At 53.8% G+C, this 25,963-nt stretch overlaps 1 protein-coding gene across 3 annotated transcripts in view; it reads left to right on the top strand.

Annotated features, from left to right (window-relative positions):
- CAPN15 (calpain 15) overlaps positions 1–25,963 on the top strand; it is a 100,224-nt gene that overhangs the window by 61,578 nt on the left and 12,683 nt on the right. Inside the window, exons 1-4 of one of the 3 annotated variants that reach the window (XM_044979930.1) lie at positions 1,632–1,773; positions 14,584–16,066; positions 22,837–23,045; positions 24,285–24,468. In XM_044979930.1, the coding sequence (XP_044835865.1) occupies positions 14,606–16,066; positions 22,837–23,045; positions 24,285–24,468 (1,854 nt within the window). In that variant the 5' untranslated portion in view covers positions 1,632–1,773; positions 14,584–14,605. Of the gene's footprint in view, positions 1–1,631; positions 1,774–2,685; positions 2,813–14,583; positions 16,067–22,836; positions 23,046–24,284; positions 24,469–25,963 lie in introns of those variants that run through there. The other 2 variants (XM_044979932.1, XM_044979931.1) reach the window with 2 other exon arrangements.

The following is a 25,963-nucleotide window of genomic DNA, read 5'->3' as shown; positions in this document are numbered from 1 at the left end:
GCCCTCCAATCATACACCTTTGCCCATTCTGTAGCTGCAGAATTGGATTTCTTACACTTTTATATTTTGATGAATAACCCTTCTCCTCCCATGTCCTTATTAAACTCTGCAAATACAGTCCTCATGCTTCAACTCATTCACAAGTTATTATCAGTGGAAAGTGCCATTTTCAGCACAAATGCACTCGCACTGCTTCAATAAATGGCCCATAACTCTGAGTCTGCTGCGTTCAGGGGAGTGAAACTTCTGGAAGGACGGGGGCCGGCTGGATGAGAGTTTGGCATGAAGGACTAATGACCTGATCCCTGGTAAATTTCTTCCCCTTCTGAGCGGCTTTCCTGGGAGCTGGTGTCTGGTTTGGCCTAGGCTGACTCCAAAGAGCAGGCAGGCGTTGGAGAAGGTATAAATTTATAATAAAGCTCTGGAGCACTCAATTAATATTTCAGGAACAAGACGCTTTTATTACATCAAAAGGATCAACAGGAGAATGGATTTTGTACCCCTCCCCCCTTTCTACTGGACCAAGGGAACCAAGGAGTAGCCTAGGTTTGCAGTGGTTCAAACTGCAGCCCCATCCCTGCTTGCGGTTGGTGCGGTCACACACAGTGAGACTGCGGTTTCATGAAACAGGCGTTTCAGAAGCACGGCTTTTGGCACATCTGCCCAGAGCATCTGCTTGTTGGGCGCAGTTGTACCAATGCATGCTGGATTCCTGCGGTGTCTGCTCCAGGGTACCCAGGCACAGTGGCTTGAGCAAGTGTTGGGACTGATGGGTAACTTCCAAACTCAAGGTGCTGTGCTGCAGGGTGGAGTAGGATCGGCCAGACTATTGGATCTGCAACATTTGTTGGCTTCCTGCATGGACCAGAGAGCAGCTACTGTAAACAGTGGAGGACCTGAGTTAAACCTGGCAGTCCAGAGGTTACAAACAGTGCCTTAAAACCCCCTGGGATAACAGGGGGTGTGCGCTGTGAGCTCAAGGCATTCCAGCCCCAAGGCTTTTCACCCGGTGTACACAGAATCTGTACCTCAATGGGCCTGAGTCTCTCTCCACCTGAGGGACAGGTAAATTACTATCCCTGTTTTGCATGGGGAAATCGAGGTACATGCAAGCAGAGTGACTTGCCCAGGGTCACACAGGGGAGTCAGTAGCAGAGATGGGAGCTGATCTCCAGTCATTGGCTTTAGTGCCCTTTCCCTGATGAAGTCTGTATGTTTCTAAAAGACCATGAGGCTTTACACTCTATTAAATTCCTTTGCACAAGCACACTACTGCTTTAGAGGAAGGGGGAGCACTTGACTTGGCTGGTGGCTCAGGAGTCAACTCTAGGAGCTTCAGGCCCTGGAGTGCTTTCCAGGGGATGAGGATGGCTCGGGATGATGCTGAGGTTGAGAGAGACTCAGTAGGACCCTGCTAGAAAGCCTGGTGCCTCCATCCCTGGTGGATAAAGCAGAGCTGATCTCTGAAGTCAACGGAGATGTGGGGAAGTCTGAGTACAGTGACGCCAAAGAGTAGCTGGAAATGCAGCTTGTGCAGAGGAAACTCTTCTGGCTCAAGGTGGGTGAGTCACCCATGTACGAAGCAGCGCTTGTGACATCACAATGGGTCCTCCTGGAGAAGCAGGATGGCATTGTTCAGCTGCTGACCTAGAAGACCGGCTCCTCTTGAGAAATGGGCTCCCCTGTCTGGATCTAGCATGAACAGCTGTATTCAGGCAGCGGTGACTGGCTTCACAGCAAGTCCCCAGCACAGCTGGGGACACGGGGTAGGAGGTGAGTTGGGTGTGGAGAGTTGAAAGGAAAAAGGAACAGCTCTCTTACATTTGGGTGGTTCTTTCCATGTTGGGCAGCCCTGGCTGTCAGTGCCTACTTCTGACAGTGGCTGGGTGGTTGGATGTCTGGAACAGGCTTGGAAGTGTTGGGATAATGGTCAGACTCTTCCTGTCTGTACTGTAATTCACCAGGATTTGATGAGGGTCCCCGCTTGGGACCTGTCTCATTTAGACAGCTATCCTTTTCTCGTCAGGTGTTGGGGTCAAGGCAGGAAGGGTATAAAATACTTGCCAAACCATGTTTTGTGACATGCTAGCGGTGGGTGAACACGCTGGCATTTCACCCTGAAGACAGGAGGGTTAACTCTGCATTAGATTATAAGTGATGTGAATTTTTTAATCTGTTTTGATGCCTAGGGCATGGCCAAAGTCTGGCCTGCACTTCAGTCCTGACCTCAAGCCGCCTATTTCCAATCTTGGGTGCATAGGCAGCTCTGTCAATGCAACATGGTTTGTTACCTGATTGACAGCATCTCCTGCTTTTACAATTATGGGGCATCTCTTAAGAGAAGAGATTGTCTCTTGGGCCTCCTGGGTGGAGCTTTTGTGAAACAGCCGTGGGGCCACACTGAGATCCACGTGCCACAGAGCTGTCCATGCTACCATTGTGGAGCAATGTCTGAGATCAGAAATATCAGCAAATGCTGAAGGGTTGTTCTGGGGAAAGGGGAAGTGATTTGTTGCTAGAGGAAAATCAAGCCAGATAGCTTCTGTAAAGAAGCTTAGTGCTTTTCTTGTGTTGTCAAGCAGGAGGATTTGGCTGGAATATATTGTGTATTAGAGAATTCCGAGTTTGCACCTTGTTAACAAGAACAATTGATTTTTCCACTAGAGAGAACTGAGACAACAGGTTTAAAGGCTTTAGCTCTTTTGGAAGAATTTTCTGTAGAGAAAGGACCTGATTCTGGTGACCTTTGAGCAGCTATAGATGGTGAATAACTCTGTTCCAGTCAATGCAGTCGCTCTGGGCTAGTACTGAGGTAATGGGGGCCATTGCGTTTTCACTCTGATGCTTGGATCTCCTCTCTCTCTCTCTCATCACACTGTACCAAAACTCCTTTAACCTGCCAGCAGAGGGCACTTCTAGATGGGGGTGGGACATGGCTAGCACCCTTCACCCAGGAGAAGCCAGTATGCATCTGCTCCATAATGCATATCTGGGTGGCAGCGTGCCAGCCCCTGGCTTGCTCATTTCCTTGCAAAGTGGCGGTATAACGAAGCAGTCCCCTATCTCACCTTGTTTCTTGCTCTTTTTGATCCCTGTTCTAGTTAGGCCTCCAGTCTCACTGTGCTGTAAGTACCCAGGGAAGGGCCCTGTCTTCTGTCCCTTGCCTGCTGGATGTTGTCACAGAATAGGGATGGTTAGTGCAGGGGTGGATGCTGCCCCTTCAAGAGAGTAAGAATCCACTTCCCTCTCCCATCTGACCTGTTGGCCTCCTCTTTTTAGAGTAGATCAATGTGGTGGATTGGGTAGCAAGGGCTGTGTAAGCATGTGGACTCACCCCTGCAGCGCCTCCTGCTGGTTTCTTCTGGGAATTAGCTCTGCCAGCCTTGGAGCGCCCTCTCCAGGCCAGTATCCCACTGCCGCTTGCCCCCCTCCGTGTCCCTCCCTGGACTCCAGTGCCCCGTTATCTGGGGTGCTGCCTCTTGGCCATACACCCCTCAGTCTCAGGATCTCCCCTCCCCCAGGAAACCTCCACCCTCTGTCCTCACCTTGCTTCAGTCGTAGCCTGCTGCCAGCCCTCAACTTGCCCCCGTGCCCGGGGGCAGACTGCAGTGTCAGCCGCTCATCATAGGCAAGGTTGGGTCTAGACCTGCTGCCTCTCTCTGCAACCCAGTGCTTCTGTGGGGCCTTGGACAAGGCCCTGCAGCCTGGGGAGTTGCCAGCCTGGAGCTCCCCAGCCCCTCTGGCCGCTCTCCAGCTCTGCCTCACTCTAGGCACCCTGAGCTTCCCAGCAGCCAGGCCCCCCTCTCGCTGAAAGCAGAGAGAGACTCTGCTCCTGGCTTCCCTGGCCTTTATAGGGCCAGCTGGGTTTGTTTGGGGCGTGGCCACAGCTGAGGCTGTTTCCCCAATCAGCCCAGCTTTTCCCCCTGCCCCAGCCAGCCAGGGCTGTTTTAAGCCCTTCCAGGCAAGAGTGGGTGACCACCCCACTACAGGCTGGAAACAGCTGATGTGCCCGCTGATCCCACACAGCCCTGCCAATGCCCCTCACTTGTGAGCTGCAGGGGGTGGGGACTGCTGTTCCAGGGCCCCCCCTCCCAATCCTGCCAGCAGCCATTAGTACTAGCCGGATGCTGCTATTCTAGTCCTGCACCACTCCCCTAACTCTGTCTCACCAGCAGCCCCCTGGCTTATTCCAGCCCTGGACCTCTCTCACAAGCAGGCCAAAGGTGGTGGTGGGCAAATATTCACTGCTAGCTCAGCTGAGGCCACCAAACTCACCACATCCGAGAGCTGGTCAGGATGGGAGCCCAGCACTCCAAAGGGGACTGGCTAGTGCTTTCCCCTCTGCACCATCTAGTCCAAGTCACCTTGTCCCATTTAGTTAAGGGACAGATCAGCAGAGGAACAATTGTATCTCTAAAAAAAGAACAGGAGTACTTGTGGCACCTTAAAGACTAACAAATTTATTGTAGCATGAGGTAATGGGCTCTCCTTTCTCTCCGTCTGTCTCTCCTTGTACATCAGGGAATGCTCCAGACTGCCTCTTGCATGGGGAGAGGGTGGTGCTCAGCTGGAAAATTCCAACTGCAGCGGCCTTCTGACATATCTGTGCCCTTGGAAATGTTATCGGAAGGGAAGTCTCCCTGAGGCAATGCCGCGCAGTTTTCCCTCCAGTCCCATGTCCTGGAGCTTCCACAAGGAGCCTCTGCCCCTTGAGGCAGGTTCAGTCTCATGGTTCCTTTTCCTTTGCTGCTATGAATGCCCCACACTTTCTGCTGGGCCCCATCTGATCTGAGACTCGTATCCCTTTCGCTCTCTCCCCCAGCATTGCTTGAAATCTGCCCCTGTGAAGGCTCTGAACAGCAGCTCTCACACCGTAGTCGTTCATGTACTGCTGCTTTACAGCCGGATTGTGACGTGGGTGGGTGGAACTCGAGCTCACACCACCTGCACCCGGCAGATTAGGAACTCGAGGCGGTGTAAAGCACTGCAGCAGTTGAGTTTTCTCAGGCCTGTTCTACACTTAAAGATCGGGCACCCTGAGCGCAGTGGTTAGGTCGCCGAACCCTCAGCATAGGGCAGCTAGAATTTTTCTGTTGACCTAGCAACCATCTCTCAGAGAGGTGAGCTCATGTCATCGAGTGGAATGCACTAGAGTGGCCAGACTGGATCAGACCGATGGTTCGTCTAGCCCAGTATCCTGTCTGCCGACAGTGGCCAATGCCAGAGACTTCAAAGGGAATGAACAGACCAGGGTGATTATCAAGTGATACATCCCCTGTTGTCCAGTCCCAGCTTCTGGCAGTCAGAGGCTAGGGACACCCAGAGCATGGGGTTGCTAACAGCCATTTATGGACCTGTCCTCCATGCAAGTTGGGAAGTTGTGTGGTATAACTGAGTCAGCTCGGGGGTGTGACTCCCAAGCACCTTCATACCAGTGTAAGTGCATTTGCACGAGGGGGTTGTGTTGGTTAAGCTCTGCGGGTGTAGTTAAAGTGGTACAACTGTCTGGTGTAGGCCAGGCCTTTGCGTGTAGCTTAGTGGTTCCCCAGCTGTCCCATGGGGCCTTTTGTGCATTCTCGACCGTGCCACAGGACGTGGGCTGCACCTGCTCACCAGAGCAGTGGCTGGAGCACAGGGTTGGCAGCGGGCTGGTTTTTTTACTGCCTTGCCAGTTGCCAATGAAATGTGCTGGTTCCTTGCCCTCCCCCTTCCTTGCAAGCTGTGCATACACATGTCCACGCCAGTGGCCATGGAGCAATTTTGTAAGTGCCGTGTGCCACTGTGCATGCTGGACTCTTGGTGCGCTGAAACCACGATGCCTGGGGCTCCGGCTCCTCTCGGTGCCAGGGAAGTGGGGTGAATAGACCTGAGGCTCACCAGCAGGGCAGGGTAAGGAGCAGGGACTGGGGTGTGGGAGGCAGGAATACCTAGGAGGGGATGGTTTTGGGGGGCTCCCTCAAGGACATGCTCCTGGGAGGGGTGGGTGTAGGAACTCCTGGGCTAGGGGGTCAGGCTGATTGGGGGGGCTTAGAGGGGAAGAGGAGGGTCAGGCTGGGGTGGGGGATGGGAACAGCAGCTGGTTTCTCTGTGACTTGGAGAGCAGGGTAGGCATCAAGGAGGACTGGTAGAGTGGGTCAGTGTGTGTACGGGCTGAATCAGAGACAGACAGGGTGGCCCAGGGCAGAGGCTCATAATTAAGATCTCCCTGCAAAGTGCTGATGCCCTCAGCTCCCATTGGAAGCAGCTAGGTGGAGCATCCCCCGGTTTGTCTGTGATTTAGTGGAGCAGGAATTGGTTCATCTGATCCCCACCTCCCCAACTTAAGCAGGTCAGCTTTTGCAATGGGCACTGGGCTTCTGGGTGGCTCAGTCAGTATTACCTGATGCTACTGATGCCCATTCCCCATCCTTCTTGGCTCATGTCATAAGCGAATGGGCATTGCCCACCTGGTCGATGTGAATTTGCTGAGGGCTGCCGGCATGGTGAATACACCATCAGTGAGTTTTTAGATACATGTTCCCTTTTCTGAGCCAGGCCCCTTGTGATGAAGAGGGGAGTGGACTTGGCTGTAGTGTAAATATAAAGGGGATTGTTTTTTAATTGAGAGGACAGACCTGTTGAGTCCTGTGATTTAGATGGGAGGTCTGCATGGTGTGAGGGATCTGTTCAAATCTTTTCCTGCACCGGTGCCCATATTCACAGAGTCTAGCAGGCTGCTGTTTTCCTTGAAGCAGTAATAATAATGTATTACAGTGCCAAAGGATCGCAAAGCACTTTGCCAAATGTATAGAAAAGGCTAATTCTGTCCACCACTGAAATGCAGCCAGCTCTGGGGTGAAACTTCATGGCTAGTTAACACCCCCCAGCAGTATTACACAATAGTCTAAGGCAGGAAGAGAAGAATACCACCTTCAATCAAAACTGCAGTGGGGACTTCAGGCACAAGAAGCAGAACCTGGGGTAACCCAGAGTGAAGTTTACTTAGGGCATCAGGGCTTCTAGCCCTGTTCTTCCAAGAAGTTCCATAGGCTCCTGTTCCTAGTTAGAGTCCCTGCATTTATATCACACCCGTGTCCCCTATCACACACAAGTCTGGGTTCAGTCCTGAGCTGGTGTGAGAAAAGGGCGGTCTACTGATCATGAACCCCACTGGCTTTCCTTGAAGGTCTACCATCAAAGTACGACCCTGCAGCACGTGAGGGGCACGCCCCATATTTACCCAGGTGAAGAGCAAAGGTAAAAGTTCCTCTGGGCCTGCAACGCGCTCGTGAGATGGGGTTGTTTGTGGTTTAGCATCTCGGGGCTGGTAATGGCCCAGCACCAGAGCTCAGCTGTGGGCCAGCCTGGGCCCTGTAGTGCAGATGCTGACAGACGTGGGATGCTGCCCCATTTTGGGCACGGGGGGGGTGTTGAGGTGACTAATCTGTCCATGGCCAGTATATGATGAGATCCATGCGGATTCCTCTTCTCCTTCCCCCCGCCTGACACTTGATGGTCCCTGACTCTTGTAGCCTCAGCCAAGAGGATGGATGCAGCAGCGCAGGCCTCTCCAGTGACATGGCGCAGCCCTGCTCCACAGCGGGGATGGGCTAATTCAGTCTCTGCAGCCCAGTCCATCTGTGGCTTCTGTGCTGAACGTGGCACCAACTGCAGTGGCGTGTTGATGGTGTGGCTGCAGCTGCCAGCTTCATTTATGTATGTAAGTTAACAGCTGTCAGATGGTGGTAGCTTCTGGTTGCTACCAGCGCCTCTGGTCCATGTGATCGTGCTGAGCTATCGTGTGGACGAGGGGCTGCACTGAGATGAAGCTCATTCCACTGGTGAGCTGCAGCAGGTTTTGCACTCAGTTGTTCCCAGGTGGCAGCTGCGTGTGCTAAGACACCCCTGTGTGTAGCACTGGACAGTAAGGAGCCATTTAATTCCTTGGTGCTGCATGTTTTGGGTCTGTGGTTTGCTGAGTGGTGACCATGGGCGGCAGGCTTGTATAATTTTTGGTGGTGCCCAAGTGGATCCGTTCCATCCATAGGATGCCTACCCCTACCTTATGCTTCAGGGGGACGTGGGGTCCAGGGTGGCCTGGGGGGTTAGCGGGGTGCCTGGCGCCGACAGCAGTGAGCAACCCTGCTCCGCCCAGCCTCTTCCCACACCGCCCCCACTCCACCTCTTCCCCGAAGCCCCTGCCCCTGAGCAATGCCGGGAGCTGGCGAGGTTGAGCAGAGTGGGCTGGGGCCAGGTCACTCGCTGCTGCCAGTGCCAGCCCCCCCGCTAACACCCCAGGCTGCCCTGGACCCCATCACCCCCTGAAGCACAAGGTAGGGGTAGGCACCACCATGTTGTGTGACAAACACTTGACAAAATTACTGGACTTAGTGACGGACAATGCGGGCAGGTGGGTATTATGTCATTCAACCCATAAAATTGCACACATTTTGCCACACTGAAAAAACCCAAAAAAACAGTAACCTAGCTAATAAATAATAATAATAAATTCAACTCATATAATTAATGAAAAATGTGTGTATACTGTATATGAGATTATATGAGAAATGAAAATGAGCTTGCTTTGGGATTTTACAAGGCACTTATATCATTTAAACACATTTGGTACCTTGAATAATGATAACACTTCTTGCAAATCACATAAATAGGGAGCCCATGGTCCCCTTCCCTCAACCCATTGCAACAGCACAGGGGTTATTGCTGGCTGCCCTAGGGCTGCAGAAAACCATATGGGCAAAACATATGGAAAGAAGAGGATCAATTTATACAGAGGGCTGAAGGAGACTCCCATAATGCATTAATTAACACTTAATACGTCAAAATTAAATACATTACAGAGATAAGAACCTGTCATGACAGACTTTACTTCATGAGATGCTCCAGAGAAGGAAGACCCAGAGGGAGTAATGGGAGGGGCAATCCTAGGGAGACCAAAGGGGCTGGTAGAGGGAGCAGACAGAGAACAAGGGTAGAGGCAGAGTCACTGCAGGGTTGATCCAGTCTTCTGCCTCTCCCCAGTGGGTGGAAACACTGATCACTATAGGAGGAAACAATAGAGTGGAATGCCCAGAAGAATGAATGACTTGAGGACAATTTCCTGAAGGGACCCTTACCCTTGCAGAGCTTTTCTGGCTCCAACACTTACATTTCTATACAGGGCGGTTTGGCCCACAGAAATAAAAATCTGCACATCTTCCATGTGTTTTTGGACCAATGGAAAAAAAAACAGGTACAATTCATGTGACTTTTAAAATTGCCTATGAAACTGACTTAACAAAATAAATGAGCTTATGAACAACCAGAAATATACTGTACTTCTCAAGTGAAAAAAATATAAATGGACTTCTTGGCAAAGAAATTGTAAGTTTTTTCTTACCGGAAAAGTCACAAACTGTCTGGAAAGGAAGAGTAGACTGAATTACTCACCTCAGTGAAATTAAATATCCAGAGAATTACTGGGCCTGTGATGATGATGACCAGGGCTTGCTCACCTGTGGCTCCCCCTCCCTGTGCTGTGGAGGCACAGCCAGGCAGGTCTGCATCTGCAAGCAGGCACCCTGCCTCAGGTGCAGCTCCCATGGGCCCTGCTAGCCAATAGACTGGGAGCCTCCTGGCCAATGGAATGGGCTGGGCTGGGGGGCGGAAGGCAAAGGGGGAGATTGTAGGGAGCTTTGGAGGAGGGGAGGCAGTGGGGGAGGGGAGTGGTCTGGCACAAAGGGGAGGGCTCTCTGGAGAGGAGTGACAGGGGCACAGGGGTCATTGGGAGTCTCTCGAGGGGGCAGAGGGTTGTGTGGGTCTCTGTGGGGCAGGGGGCTGTGATGGACGGAGCCAGCTGCAACCTGGGTCTGCTCTGCGGGGGGTGTTGCTATAGTCCCCTCAGGAAGCCCCCCCTGTCCTGTGTATTTTATGCCAGCCCCGGGGTGCCCATTGCTGCTCCTTTCCCCCGCCCACGGCTCCATCTGTCTGTCCCCACAACCCCCAGCTGCGTCTGTCTGCGTCTGTCAGCCCACTGCCGGGGGCTGTGTCCGTCTGTCTGTCTGTCCCCACAACCCCCCGGCTGTGTCTGTCTGTCCCACAACCCCCTGGCTGTGTCTTTGTGTCTGTCTGTCCCACAACCCCCCTGGCTGTGTCCGTCTGTCTGTCTGTCCCCACTACCCCCTGGCTGTGTCTCTGTGTCTGTCTGACAGGACAGCCCCCCGGCTCACCGGCTGTGTCAGTCTGACAGGAACAGACCCTGCCGCTCGCTCTGCCCAGGGCTGAGAGCCGCTGCCTGTGGCTCCCTCCCGCTCCCTGCTGTGGAGATGTGGCCAGGCAGCTCTGGCACCGCCCCCTGCAGCTCCCATTGGCTGGGGTTCCCGGCCAATGGGCTGTGAGCCGAGTCAGCGCTGGGGCCTCTCCGGGGCTGGGGGGAGCTGCTTGTGGGGAGCGGGAGAGCTGCCCCTGAGGTGAGAGCGCCCCACATTGCCGACCCCTGGCGCGGGGACCCCCAAAGCACAGGGCCTGGGGCCCAAACATTGGTGGAGCTGGGCCCACCTTCGGGAATATTGCTGGAGCATGGGCCCCACGGGCCCATATAACTCGCCGCCTATGGTGGTGACTGATCTTTGTAAACCAAATGCCTCCAGGCTGGCCATGGCAGGACAGGGAGAGCACAGACCGTTTGTTTGTCTCATTTGCTTCCCCCAGAGTTGAGAAGTGTCTGTGAGGTCAGGAGGTAGAGGGAGGTGGCCACAGGGCTGGGGAAACAACTGGATTTTCACATGCTTGTGTATTTTACAGGAAGTCGGGGCTCCAAAGGGGCCCACCCATGCAGATCAGAGTATGAGATGAGGGTCTGTCAGTCAGTCAGTCACTCTCTCTCTCTCTCTCTCTGTCTGCATGTGCACACATATCTTAGGGGCAAGGACCATGTCTCCCCATGGGTTTGTACAGTCTCTACCACACTGCAGCCCTCGTCCTAATTGGGGCAGTTGGCCTCAGCTGCAGTACAGAGACTGGTAAGTGAGAGTGAGAGAGAGAGAGAGAGAGAGAGAGTGTGTGTGTCTCACACAGATGGAAATAGTAGGTAGAAATAGCTAGAGTGGACTCCAGTAAGCTGGAGACTTGCATGAGAGGCTGCTGATCATCTCGTGGTAGCTCAGAGCTGTATGACTCAAGGCAGAAGAAAGGAAAATCAATTTTTATATTTCACCTTGTTATGAACGTTTCCTGAAATAACTCCAATAAATGCCTGGTAAAGTACAAACTATTAAAGAGCATGATGTGAACCAGAAAGAGATTTTGTGCGGGCTCTCAGAATTAATTTGATTCTCTGAGAAGGACTTTGTTTTAAAATATATATACATACAAGTATTCTCTTGGGGGGTTGGGGAAATCCAGTAGAAGAGATAGCAAAGATCACAACGGCCCTTCTGGTGGGGGTGGGAGTGGGGGAGACTTGCCCACTCTTGGTTACCTGGGCTCTCCACTTGGGAGTGTCGCTGTTAAGCGGTTGTTGACTTGTCTTCCAGCGCTGGTGAAGACAGCTGTTTTCATTTGCATGTGGCCAGGAGGCTGTGTCTTTTCCCCACCTGTGTGGCTCTCACTACTCTGTTGCATGGGTTTGTTGCCTCAAGACTCAGTTGTGGCAAAGCGCTCAGCTTGGGCTGGGTTCGGAAAGTGCAGCTGACACAGAAGGGGCTGGGCTGCTTGGGAACCAGGGCGCTGTGCCAGGGGCACAATGGGCCTGCATTGACAACTTGTAGAGATCTGGGCTGAGTTGAAGGTGTTTGTGCTAACTCCTAAAGCTCTGGGACTGCCTGGCTGACGGATGAGATCCCTCACTCCCCATGCTGCTCTGCTGCAGCTGAGATCAGTAGGAGCACTTGAGCTGGGAGCCAGAGGTGCCTTGGTGTAACAGAGAGGGAGCTGCTGGCTGTCATCCAGTGTGAGAGCCCCTCAGGTCTGGATCTTGCTCCTGCCCTGTTGCCCAGAGTAGCCTGAACTTGTCAGCCTTCAGAGCATGCTGCAAAGCTCTTCTTTCCAAGGAGGTGCTATTTAGTGGCCTGGGGTGTAGCTTCCTTTGCTGTAGAACTGCTGGGTTTCTCTTTGCGAGCCCGATCTTGCAGGCAGACCCGCACAGGTGGACCCTTGTGCTGCACTGATCCCCAGCGGGGGGAAGGGGTCTGCCTCGATGGACACGATGGCAGGATCAGGGCTGTTTGTTGAGGGCCGGTTGGGCTTGGGTGTCCTAGGGCGACCCCAATCCGGGGCGCACTCCTGCGGCAGGCCATGGCATGACATAGACGACATAGTCCGGCCATACAAGGAGCTCAGTCTCTCTCAATGGCCAATTCAAAAGCCTGCCTGTAGGCATAGTGTACATGCAATAACCCGTAAAACCCTCATGATGAAACCATTCCATTAAGCAGTCTGTCCCTCTCCTCTTTCTGCCTTTGGCTCCGGATCACCTCCTGATTGCTCCCAGAATCGCTTCCTTCCCACGACTCTCCTTCCTACTTGGGGCTCCTACCCCTGCTCAGGGGACATCCCTGCAGGACCACCCCTTGGGCCAGGGCTCAGCTTCCCACAGCCCTCTGCTCCAGCCTGTCACAAGGGGGCTTCCTGCAGCATTCCACTCCCCCAGGGGTCCCTTGCCTGCAAGGCCACCTTCCAGCATCAATCAGGCTCAGCTTCCCTTACAGAGGCTGGTTCTTCCCCTTGTTCCTAGGGGCCTCTGCATGAGCTCCCCTGAAACTTTCCAGGGCACCCCCAGTTCTGGCCAGTCCTCACCAACAATGTTCTTCTTCACCTTTCAGTCTTTGCGGTGGTTCCCTGGCCCAGTTCTCCTCTGCTGCTCCTGTGTCTTTCTCAGGCAGCTTTCTCCTGCTCTTTCCTGAGTTACCCCAGGTGCCTTCTCTTAATACCTGTTTAGGAGGCAGCTGACCAGTCAGGTGTACGGGCCCCGCTCCCCCTTCAGGGGTCCCATCCCCTTGACACAGATTGGGATTTTTCTCTCTGTCTCTTCACAATTTTTCTGTTTAGATTTATAATTTTTCCAACCCTCAAATCCCTCCCGTAAATGAGGAAAGAGGCAGGAAATTCCCATTTCTGCCTGATGTGCTGACCTTCGCTCACGCTCTGGGGGGTTGGCACAGACCCTGCATTTCCTGGCACCCCTTAGTACGTGCTACAAGCTGGAGAGGACATTGCTACTCTGGTGGGTATACATCGGACCCTGCATCCCTGCCAGGGGAGATCGTGTGTTTCTCAGGCAGAAAACACTACTAGTGCGACGGTAAGGCAGAGAGCTTAATCTCCAAGCATACAGCTCCAAGTAAAGGCTTCCCCAGCATTGAGGGAACAGCCAGCTTTGCATAGGCTCAACGTTTTACCAAATGTTTCTGTACTAATAGATCCAACAAAATCTAAGCTCACTAGCCGTGCGCCCATCACTTTGTTTCCTTTTCCAATGAAAAGTAGTTTGGGTTTGTTTTTTATCCGGTTAGGATTTAAAGCTTCCCTTGCAGTGTTACATTGCAAACCTTGTAGCAGTTTCCCTGTGCTACTAAAAAGAGTCTGGGACCAGAAGTGAAACTAGCTAGTGCCACAGTTGAGTAGTGGGAACAAAGCAAATACTCACCATTCAGAGTGAAATGTAGATTAGATTTTTAAAATGTGTTCAAGTTTTAATAAGCGCCGTTGTTATGAATTACCCGGGTAAGAACATTTTGTTTCTTTTAAAAACCTGATTTTTTTTAACCAGAGTGTATTTTTCTTCCCCTTGCATGTCTGTCTTACAACAGGGTCTTCTGTTACATGATCACTGTGTCTGTCTGTAAATAATCCAGATATTCACCTAAGGTGAATGGGCACAGGTGCAATTTAAACTAATCAAGAGTAAGCTGGAGAAAGGTGCTTTAGAAAAGCCGCTTGGAGGTGTGGTATTAACATACTTCTCAGCCTGTGCTCTGAGATGTGCCCATGCATTTCCCTACAGTTCTAGGCCAAAGCACTGCTCCTGTAGGGTAGAGTCCAGAGTGCGATTGCAACTGTGTGTTGCTTGGTGCCACGTGATTACTCAGAGAACTGCCCATGGAAGTTCTGCTGTCACGTGAAATCTCGGTGTGAAAAGCAAGAAGGAAGAGAAGGAAGTGGAATCCACTGAGAGCCTGGCATGCCCTTGGGGGGCGGGGGTGTTCCTCTGTCTGGGGAAAGACCACAGCCATTGCACAGCATTGGATTGCTGCCTTTCTGCTGCTCCTCAAGTCGTTTGGTAGGAAGCCAGCTTGGTGCTGTGCGCTTGTTGAAATGGGTTGTCAGTGCCTGAGAAACCAGTCCCTAGTACGCTGGACTCCTGTATGTTCCCGTGCTGTAAGCAAGGTCCTGTCTACATAAGCACGTGAGCACCTTTCTAGCAGGAGCTGTGTGTGTTTGCTACATTCTCGCTGGCTAGTGCAGAGAGAGCCTCCTAGTCCATCCCCTACCAGAAGCCCATCTGATGGCAGCTGGTTCGAGACTCCTTTGCACAGAGTTCTAGGCTCTCCTTTGCTCCACTCCCTATGCTGCGGGTTGGTAACGGTCTTTTCTCCTGCTCTCTTGCAGTCACACCCACTCTCCTGGTTCTATGGCTGCTGTGAGGGAGTGGTCCTGCACCCGCTGCACTTTCCTGAACCCAGTGGGCCAGCGCCAGTGCTCCATCTGCGAGGCCCCCCGCCAGAAGCCAGACCTCAACCACATCCTGCGGCTCAGCGTGGAGGAGCAGAAATGGCCGTGCGCCCGCTGTACCTTCAGGAACTTCCTGGGCAAGGAGGCCTGTGAAGTGTGCGGCTTCACGCCGGAGCCTGGACCTAGCAGCTCCCCACTGCCCATCATCAATGGCGTCCTGCCCAAGCCCGCCGTTCTGGTGGAGCCCAAGGGGATCGCCACCGAGGAGGCATGCAAGACGGAGAGCAACAGCGAAGAGTCTGGGGGGAAGAGCCCCGATGAGGCAGAGCTGGAGGATGGCTGGGCCTGCCAGCGCTGCACTCTGCACAACACCCCCATGGCCAACTCCTGCTCTGCTTGTGGGGGGCCACGCAAGCTCTCGCTACCCAAGATCCCCCCGGAGGCGCTGGTAGTCCCCGAAGTCATTGCCCCAGCTGGGTTCCATGTGGCCCCAGCTACCCCGCAGCCCGGTGTTGCCATAGAAACCCTGGACAGTGACCCTGTTGCCAGCCAGAGCCCGGCGATCATGGAGCAGGATGTTCAGAAGATGCCAACCTTCAGCCCCTTTTCCCCTGGCCTCCAGAACAACCCTGTGCCCAGGAGCCGCAGGGAAGTCCCACCCCAGCTGCAGCCACAGGTGCCTGACGCCTCTCAGCCCACATCTGGGCAGAAGGGGTCTCCACAGGGCCAGGCCAGGGCGCCCCCTGCTGCCCGCTTCCAGGAGCTGCTGTCCAACAAGCGGCTGAGCGTGCTGGAGGAGGAGATGGAGGTCAGCCCGTCCCACTGGCAGTGCAGCACCTGTGCCCTGCTCAACTCGGCTGGGTCAAGCAAATGTGAGGCCTGCAGTGCTCTGAAAGGCAGTGACACTATTGACCTGGCGGGGGATTCGGTGCGCTTCACCCCCTGCAGCCCTTCCAGCCCCGACTTCACCACCTGGGCCTGTTCCAAGTGCACCCTAAAGAACCCCACCCTGGCGCAGAAGTGCAAAGCCTGTGGTTGCTCCAAACTGCACGGCTTCCAGGAACATGGGGCGCAGGGCGAGCCGGCCCCCAAGTGTACCGACTGCAGCTCCGACAAAGGGGGTTGTGCCTCTTGCGGCAGCAAGGCCCCATCGGCCCGGAAAATGGCCCGCCTCTTCCCTTCCCAGCCGCCCTTAGTACAGGACAGCCCGAGCCAGTGGTCTTGCCCTGCTTGTACCCTGCTCAACGAACTCAAGGCCAAGCACTGTGCGGCCTGCCACACGCCGCAGCTGTACATGACACAGCGCAAGGGGGCCAAGCCGCTCAAGAGGCGGGAGAGCATGGATGCGGAGAAGCGGCGGCAGACGGATGAGGGGGAGGCCAAGGCCTTGTGGGAAAACATTGTGAGCTTCTGCCAGGAGGTGAGTGGTTGCCTGGCCCCTTAGTAGCCCACAGCCTTACTCTGCCCTTTGTGCCTGTGCTCCTCCGGGCACTCTGCATAGCGGGTGGGGGCGATGAGCTGGTTCTGGGCCGTCGAGCCTGGCACCTCTCTGGCAAGCCCAGGAGGTTCTGCTCAACTTCACCTTCTCTTAAAGTTTCTAGCCCTTATGGTTGCAGAGGATACTTTCACAGAGTGACCCATTGCAGTGCTGTCTGCCTGAGTCTGCAGAGAGCCCAAAACAATAGTTCTGAGATGTGTGCACTGCCCAGTTCTACTCAATGTGTGTTCACTCTGAAACCTAATGATGTTATAAAGGAACATTAGTATTTATTATTTGTATTCTGGTACTGCCTAGGAGACCCAGCTGTGGACCAGGACCCCATTGTGCTAGGTGATGTACAAACAGAACAAAAATGGTTCTTTCCCCAGAGAACTTATAGTCCAAGAATAAAACAAGAGACAAAAAAGGTGAATGCAGACTGATAGCAATAATATCACCATTGCCAACCCCAAGAATTTAAAAATCCGTGACTTGGGGCCTAAAAAGTCATGATATTGACTTAAAAAAACATGAGGTTTTAAAAATCATTCATTCTGAGCTCTTATTTGCCTTCTAACTTTTAACCTTTAGGGTTCTCATTCTTAAGCTTCTGTTTGCAGCCAGGAAGGCTAGGCATTTCTTGATTTGTTTTTGTTGTGAAATGAAAGCTGCAATTCTGTTGTATTCATGTGACTCCCAGGTTTTAGGGCTTTAAGAAAAAAAAGCAAACATGAGATTTGCCGTAAGAGTTGGCCACACTGCAGTGATTTGCTCTGATAGGATGCTTTGATGGCAACCTTCATTCATTGCTTCTATTAAATAAATCTCTAATCTCGCCTGCTTTCCTCACTGTAATGTAGGAACACCTTATGGAGAAAGTATCCAGCTGTTCTGGGCTAGTGGGAGGCACTGTTACCTAGTGGCAAGAACCTTGGACTGGGACATGGGAAACATGGGTGTCACTCCTGGCTCTGCCACTGGTTTGCTGGGTGACCTTGGGCAAGTCACTTTCCTGCCCAGTGCCTCAGTTTCCACGTCTGTAAAATTGGATAATGATACTGACCTCTGTAAAGCACTTTGATATCTACTGATTTAAAGTGCTATAGAAGACCTAGACATTGTAGCTTTTATTGCGGGTGGATTCTGGGTACCATTGCTCCCTTTTGCTGGTGAGGAATTCACCTCCATCCTCACTGAGCCCTGCTGGGGTTTTTCCCCTATAGCTCCCCACTGGAGATTATTGACCACCTTAATGCTGACTCTGAATACGAGGCTGTAGAAAATTATGACCTACATTTATTTTTATTGGTGCCCATCTTTGCCAAGGCAGCTGGGCACCTTTACATCCATAAGGCCCTGACTCAGAAAGGTATTTATACATGTGCCTAACTTTAAGCAAGTGAATTTGGAATCATTGGAGCTACTGGCATGTTAAGTGTGTTGCTGAATCAGGGCCTAAAACAGTTGGGTAGAGAATAACTCACCTCATTCCCTGATGGCTAATCCAAGCCTGATCAGACAGAGAGGTCTAGCCCAGTGCCCTGCAGCTCACTAGACCTCAGAGGCACAGCAAACTCCCTCTGGTCAGCTGTGAAGGTATTACCCCTGAAGCTTGCAGCTAGATCAACCCAGCCGATCAGAATTCCTGCAACAGGTTGGAGGGAGAAGTTTAACAGGGTCCTGGGACCTGAAAGAAATGCACCATGATGGATAATTAATAAAGCAGTAAACCTCTCGTCATCTCCAGATTTCCCCCACTGTTTCCTGTTCCTCTCCTCTCGTGTGCTGAGTCTCGATCTGTGCATGAGAGCATAACAGCATGAGAGATTCTGCCTGACTGAATTCATTCTTGCTCTGTGCCTGAATTTAAGAGGAGGTTAAAGAGTTGGATCTGCCGCTGTGTTTGATAGTCTTAAAACCATGGCTATGTTTTGTACAGATCACTGCCGGAGTGCGTACTCCAGACTGGGTAGATAGACCATTGCTCTGTTCTGGTGTGGCAGTTCCTATTTGGACTAGTCCCAAGCATCCGAAATATATGGAGTAACCTCTTAAAGCCCATTGATGCTATTTGCATCAGCAGTCTCCTCTGGCCGTTTATTCCGTATGTTAGTAGCCCTCTGAGCGAGGAAGTTCTGCTTGAATTCACTGATGATGGCATTCTGCTTTCATCTGTTTTGCTCGTACATTTCAAAATGTTTCTTAACCAACACGGCCCTGGCTTTATTCCTTTTTAGCCCTGTCCTTCCTCTGTGTCCCAGAACAGAATAAGATTTAATCTCCCCACCTACAGTCTTATTTCTGCCCGGCCCCCTTTGGCACAAAACTCATTCAGGTTCTCTCATTTCTTTTGTCTTTGCCTGGCATTGTTTCCCCTTCTCATTTCTCTCTCTACCTTATGCTGTCTGGATCCCCTGATCCTGCATCCCTCCCTCCCTTTCTAATGGTAACACCTGGCACTAATAAAGCACATTCTGTTTTAAAGCACTGCACAGACACTGGGGTAGATGCTCGGCTGATGCAAATTGTCAGAGCTCCATCAAAGTCAGGGAAGCTGTGACGGTTTACACCACTCGAGAATCTGCCCCATTGGCTAATCCTCATGCCCTCCCCTCTGGTAATCGAGCAAACTGTTGCACAAAGGGGGAAACTGAGCAGGAATGACTTGCCCACAGTCACGTCCAGGGTGTGTGGACACAGCATCTGGGAGGTGTAATTCCTGGTGTGGGCTGACATACACACACCAGCTCTGCTCGAGTACCCTCCTGCCCAATCCTTGGTATGTACTCGGGCAGCTGCCCATGCCACCGGGGCCAACTGCTGCTGTTCAGAGCTAGCCCGTGACTCTCTAGACCAGATCAAGCATCGCATCCAGAGAGGCAGCTGGGTAGGAAGCCTCAGCAAGCATGAAGGAAGGGGGGGTGGTGACAGGGACCCCGTGCGCTAGACAAATGGTAGCTGGTATTACTCCTGGTCCGGTGACGAGGGTGCTTGAATGAGAGTCAGGAGATCAAGGTTCTGTTCCTGGCTCTGACACACTCATTGCTACCGACCTGTGCCTCAGTTTCCCCACATGTCCAGCTGGGATCCTGACACAGACCCACCTTTGTATGTGCAGTACATCAGATGTTGCTGGTTGCAAATAGAGCACAGGTTATTTGCTCATCAACTTAGTCTCTGAATGTGTGGCAAGCTCCCCCCAGAGAAGGCTAAGGAGGCCCTGGGACTTCTCTTGTTCGATACAGATGAATATTGTAAGTGTGAAATTTGTTAGTAGGAAAAAACCCCCTCTGCACAATCAGGAAGGCTGTGAACAATTAGGAAACACTAATTAAAGAAATGAGCAACCCCCCTCCCCAGTGATTTCAGACTGGAACAGGAGCCAAAAGAGCTAGCCCCATAGATCAGAAGTGGGCAAACTACAGCCAGATCTTGTCCACCAGCCATTTTAATCCGGCCCTCGAGCTCCCGCTGGGGAGCAGGGTCTGGGGCTTGCCCTGCTCCGGCGCTCCAGTCGGGCAGTAGGGTCAGGGGCCGTGCCACGCGGCTCCTGGAAGCAGTGGCATCGCCGCGCTCCAGCCGGGCAGCAGGGTCGGGCCGTGCCATGCGGCTCCCGGAAGTAGTGGCATGCCCCAGCCTCTGGCTCCTATGCATAGGACAGAGGTGGGTAAACTTTTTGAGCCGAGGGCCACATTCTGGTGGGGAAATTGTATGCAGGGCCAGGGCAGGGGGTTGGGGTGTGGGAGGGAGTGTGGGATCTGGGAGGGGATGCAGTATGCAGGAAGGGGGTGCAGTGTGCAGGAAGGGGCTCAGGGCAAGGGATTGGGGCAGAGGAAGATGTGGGGTATATGAGGGGGCTCAGAGAAGGGGGGAGGGGTGCAGGAGGGTGCGGAGTGCAAGAGGGGGCTCAGGGCTGGGGTGCGGAGTGCAAGAGGGGGCTCAGGACTGGGGTGCAGGAGGGGTGCGGGGTGTGGCAGGGGGTTGGGGTACACGGATGCAGGTGCAGCAGGGCGCTTAGGGCAGGGGGTTGGGGTGCAGGGCATATGAGGGGGCTCAGGTCAGGGAGTTGGGGGGTGGGTTGCAGGTGGGGTTCAGGCTCTGGGCTGGCACTGCTTACCTAAAGCAGCTCCAGGGTGGCAGTGGCACGCACCAGGCCCAGGGCAGGCTCCCTTCATGCCTGCCCTGGACCCCCCCACCCCGTGCCGCTCCAGGAAGCGCTGCAGCCCCTGTGGGGGGGGCAGAGGGCTCCACGTGCGCTGCCCTTGCCCCGCCTCCAGGTACCTCCCCTGAAGCTCCCATTTGCTGCGGTTCCCCATTCCCAGCCAATGGGAGCTGTGGGGGGCCGTGCCTGGAGGCAAGGGCAACGCACGAAGCCTTCTGCCCCTCTGCCCGGGGGCTGCAGGGACATGGAGCCGGCCGCTTCTGAGAGTGGTGTGGGGCCCACGGCGCCACCCGTGGGCTGGATCCAAAGAATTGATGGGCTGGATCTGGCCCACAGGCCATAGTTTGCCCACCCCTGGCATAGGAACACCTTGGGGCCTCAGGTCTGCGCGCTGCCCCTACCCCAAGTGCCACACCTGCAGCTCCATTGACCGTGAACCGCGGCCAATGGGAGCTGCAGAGGTGGTGCCTGTGGATGGGGCAGTGTGCAGAGCCACCTGGCCGCGCCTCCGCATAGGAGCCAGAGAAGGGACGTGCTGCTGCTTCCGGGAGCCGCTTGAGGTAAGCGCCGCCCAAAGCCTGCACCCCTGAGCCTCCCTGCGCTCCAACCCCCTGCCCTAGCCCTGATTCCCCTCCTGCCCTCCGAACACCTTGATCCCAGCCCAGAGCACCCTCCTGCACCCCAAAGCCCTCATCCCCAGCCCCACCCTAGAGCCTGCATCCCCAGCCAGAGTCTGCACCCCTTCCCGCACCCCTTTCCGCACCCCTTTCCACACCCCAACCCCCTGCCCCATCCCTGATCCCCCTCCCATCCTCTGAACCCCTTGGTCCTAGCCCAGAACACCCTCCTATACCCCAAACTCCTCAGCCCCACCCCAGAGCCCTCACCTGCACCCTGAACACTTCATTTCTGGCCCCACCATGGAGCCCCCACCCCCAACCAGAGCCCTCACTCCCTCCCACACCCTCAACCCCCATTTTGTGAGCATTCATGGCCTGCCGTACAATTTCTATTCCCAGATGTGGCCCTCGGGCAAAAGAGTCTGCCCACCCCTGCCATAGCTAGAGAACCTCATTTAAATTTTATTTGTTTTCTATTGTAACAATTCGATTTTTCTTTAACTTAAAAAGATCCTGGTTTGTATCCAGCCAGTTGTGAACAGTCTGAGTAAATGTCATCTCTCCTCTGTCAGGGGCTGCTCCCTTAGGGTTATGACAGCAGATACACCAACAGTTCTCTAGCTGGCCACAGGGTCTCCCAGAGTAGACCTCCACGTCACCCCCCAAAACGCTTCCTTCTTTATCTCCTACACAAATCCTTCAACCCAGCCCCCTTCCTGCACAGCGTCTGTCAATTCCCAGAGCTCCAGTAGATCCTCCTACTGGTGCACTGGCTTCCTGGGGAAACCCTTCCAGTACTCAGCCCGGTCTGGTTTCCCTCTCCGCGCAGAGTGCAGCCTATGATGGGAAGGGAATTGGATGGGCCGGGGCTGGGGCAGCATCCCTCTGATTTTTATCTCCCTTGTCTAATCTCTCTGCTCCATGTGTCCTTGGTCAATGGCTCCTCCCCCGCTCAGCCTCCTCAAGCTGAGTGCTGCTGAGCAGCCTGCAGCTTCCATGACTCAGAGACCGCAAGGGAGCAGCTGGCAAAGACTCTTTGACGGTACAGAGCAGTGAGCGTTTAGAGCATGGTTTAGAGTGGAGGCTTCCTTGGAGGTTTGCTGCCAGGGCTTTGGAGCTGTGCTCCGGCTCCGCTCCAGCTCCAGGCAAAAACCTGCTGCTCCGCGCTCCAGCTCTGGGCTCTGCTCCAAAGCCCTGTTTGCTGCTATTCTTATCTTCTCGAGGTCCCAGTGTGTGGCACGTGGTGAGAGACAGGTCCTGCCCCAAAACTGCCCAACCTAACTCATCAAGGCGGACACGGTGTGAGAAAGGCAGGAGCATCAGTCCCACTCCACAGCTCCAGACTGACCGACAAGCCCACGATCACACAGGGAGTCTAGTAGAGCGGGGAATTGACCCCAGGTCTCCTCATTCCTTAGCCACGAGACCGGCCTTGCTCTCAGGAGGGTGGAAAGCAGTTGTGGTTCCCACGTGTTCATGGGGCTGCACATTCCTTGTGCGAGGGCGAATTCCTGCCCTTTATGAGATACCCCCTGACCCATGGGGAATAGCGGGACGGTCTCTTCAGCCTGGCTCAGCTTCCTGCAGGGGCAGCTGCAGGGATCTACTTCCTCCATGTTCTCGGAGGTGCCCCACTCAGCAGCAGCCCTGGGAAAAGCCCTAATGCTGCTGTGCCTTCTCTGCTACAGTCTCCGGGCATCTTACTCTGAACGCCAGCCTTAGGGGAGCATTTGAGGTGCCACCCTCCTTGGCAGCAACTCGAGGGCTCAGCCTCCAGCGTGTCCTAGCCTCCCAGCCAGGGCAGTGGCAGATACACCTCGGCTCTTCCTCCTGGGGGATGTGGGGAGCCAGGAGTCCCCTCCCATTGGAGGTGCACTGATGGGGCCGTGGGGACATGCTCCTGCCTTACAGTATGCTTGTGTTTACAGAACAAGGTCAACTTTGTGGACGACAGTTTTCACCCAGGGCCCAAGGCGGTGGGGTTCCCTGACGGGGACAGCGTGCAGCAGAGGGTGAAGCTGTGGCTGCGGCCCCACGAAATCAACTGTAGCATCTCCAAGGACTGGTCAGTCAAGTGGTCAGTGTTCCGGACACCCCGGCCCTCGGACATTCTGCAGGGACTCCTGGGAAACTGCTGGTAAGGGGCTGGGAGCACTCCAGCCACATCAACCCTCTCTTGTGTTCACACAAACACCCCTGTGCCAGCTGCGATCCCTCATCTCATCACGGACCCCAGTCCCCTTCATCTACCCCCTCCATCTGCTGCTATCCCAATCTCTAGCGTGCCCTCGCCCCGCATTATAGAGCCAAAGTCTCCTCTCCTGTTTTGTGTCTGCATCCATGGATGAACTCCCGAGTCACATTCCTGATCTCCTGCTGGACCAGTTCAGACAGGGCCCCGGGGATCTGTCCCACTCCCTCGTGGTCCCTGCCCCTCTGTAGTGGCTGCATGTGCATGGCTCTAAGATGACTTGGGTATGGCCAGGCAGGATAAGAATCAAGGTCCTTCCCGCTCAGTGTCCTGTTTTACAGTGGCCAGTCTGGAGGTTTAGATGCTGAGGGAAGAACCCCGCAGTAGCAGATGTGGGATAATTTGCCTCATCCTGCTACTTAATCGCTAGCAATTGGCTCAAACCCTGAAGCACAAGGTTTAACGTCCCTTCCAGAATGGTTGCTGATGAGCACTGGGCATGTTCCGGGCCCATCTACATGCCTGCCCCCTTGCCTTGGCAGAGAGTGGTCGGGATAGCTCAGAAAGCCAGCTCTGTCTCTGGTCTCTGGAGCTGCCTTGTCTCTTTCCTCTCTGCAGCCCACGGGGAGCGTAAGGCAGAGTTTTTTGGGTGTTGACTGTAGGTGGAGGGCACTCCCTGCTGGCAGTGCCAGGCTGTGTACGTGCATATGCGTAGCCAACCTGGACACCATTCTGCTATTCTTCCCGAAGGCAGAAAGCGTGAAAAGGGCTAATCCATTGGGCAGGGCCAGTGCCCAAAACATTCCTTGCCCCACGGGGCTGGATACAGCACAGAGGCCAAGCGTGCTGCAGCCGGAGTCCCTGGCAAAGCTCGCTGGGCTGGGCTGGCACCTTGCCCGCCCCAGCCAGATCACAAGTACCCTGGGGCTGGGGAGTCTCGCAGCTGAGTGAGAAGGCAGGAATCCAGCTGGAGGGACCTTTCCGTTCCAGGGGCCCAGCTAGGCTGGTGGGATCTGAGGGCACATCTAGCCAGCTCCTGGCTCCTCTGCGGGTGAATGTTCTCTTCCCCCCGCACCCACCAGGCCCTGTTACCCCTCTCAGCTCAAGGCCGTCTCTCCATGCCAATGTCACAGACATGCCTCCCCCAGCACGGTTCCGGAGGCCTCTTGTCTGGTCTCTCCCCAGGTTCTTGAGTGCCCTGGCAGTGCTGGCGGAGCGGCCCGAGCTGGTGGAGAAGGTGATGATCACACGGACCATGTGCCCGGAGGGAGCCTATCAGGTGCGACTTTGCAAAGACGGCACATGGACCACGGTGCTGGTGGATGACATGCTGCCCTGTGACGAGTGTGGCTACCTCCTCTTCTCTCAGGTCAGCGCCCCCTCCTCCTGCCTTGGCAGCCATTGGCCACTGGGCGGCCGACAGGAGGGATTGATGTTCCATGGGTGAGCGGTTTGGGAGCTCTGGTGGGCCTGCTCTGAGACAGAGAGTGACGCGGCAGGAATAGCCCCTTCCACCAGGACATGTAGATCAAAATCACAGGGCTAGGGCGTTGCTGATCACAGTCCATCCTGTGTCTCACCGCTGCCTGTGGAGTGGGTAATGGGGAACAGTCACGGCTCCACAGCCTGCTGTGGGGTGAGTTTCGCCTTTTATTACAGTAACTGCAGGCGGCGCCTGCGTTAGGCTGCCAAGCTCTCTCCATTGCAGCCTCCCTGGGTCTCACATGCATGTAACTTGCTGAGTTTCCTTCCTCCCTTCTCCACTTACAGACTATTCTGTTTTTTAAGCATGAGCCATTTTCGAGCCTTGGGATGGGAGCAAAGAGGGCCGCAGTTTGAAGCAGGGCAGGGCCCCGTTCTCAGTGAGGACTGCTTCTGTTAACCTTTGCTTGGTTTGAGGGGGACGTTAGACATAAACACACTCTGAGCAATTGTCAGATCGCTTCTGGGCATGCTCAGCTGGCATCGGCTCGGATTGTGACTGATTAAAAAAGGCTCAGCCCCTTTGGGACATCACTGCCTGTTCTCCCTGCCCAGTCTGACAGGCCCAGGGGCTGCTTGCTGGGCTTGTTTGCATGAAGGAGATTGGAAGTGTCCTTTCTGAAACACAGACCAGAAAATCCTCTGGACAAACTGCACTGCCTCAGTGTCAGAGACCTGAGAAAATCAGGGGCACAGAAAGCAGTGTGGGTCTCTGCTAGGCTGGCAGCTTTCTGCAAATCCTCAGCATTCATTTCAAAATCAAAACAATCGTAGGCCGGATTTCTGCAGGCATATGTTCCAACTCCCACGTGAGTGCACTGAGATCTATAGGAAAGCCAGAGCACCATTAAAGGGGAACTAAAAAGGTGGGGAATAGATCTGTGCCCAGCTTGTGCCTCCTCATGAAGCACAGAGAAGGCTGGATAAGAATTACATTTATATATTTTCAAAATAAAGTGTGTTTTTATTTTACCTTAGAAATATTAAGTCAGGCCTTCCCTGAGGTTTCTGGAGGTTTCCTTGCAGGTCTTGCATGTGGATTGAACTTTCTTTGGTCTTGGGTGGAGGAGCAGAATTGAATCTTTAAGAAAAGGAATTTTTCTCTTAGATGTTTTGTAGGTTTTGGAGTTATATGCGATAACCAGTGTGAACCAAAAGCCTGAGTCTTAAAAAGTCAAAATAAGAGCGGCATCAGGGCCCACTTGTGTAGGATCTCAAGCAGAGATAAATAACATTTTGGGGGCACAGGGAGAAGGGACTTTTAAAAACAAAACACAAAAGCACTTTCAGGCTTTCTTTATAGACCGTAAAGAAGCCTCATTCTTCTCCCCTGTCTCGGAAGGTCCCACCCCAGTCACCTCCTCCTGGAATGTCACCTTTCA

The sequence above is a fragment of the Mauremys mutica genome, chromosome 11, assembly GCF_020497125.1.
Source record: "Mauremys mutica isolate MM-2020 ecotype Southern chromosome 11, ASM2049712v1, whole genome shotgun sequence".
Lineage (NCBI taxonomy): Eukaryota > Metazoa > Chordata > Testudines > Geoemydidae > Mauremys > Mauremys mutica.
The sequence above is the reverse complement of the archived record's forward strand: the minus strand, read 5'-3'. Positions and strand labels throughout refer to the sequence as shown.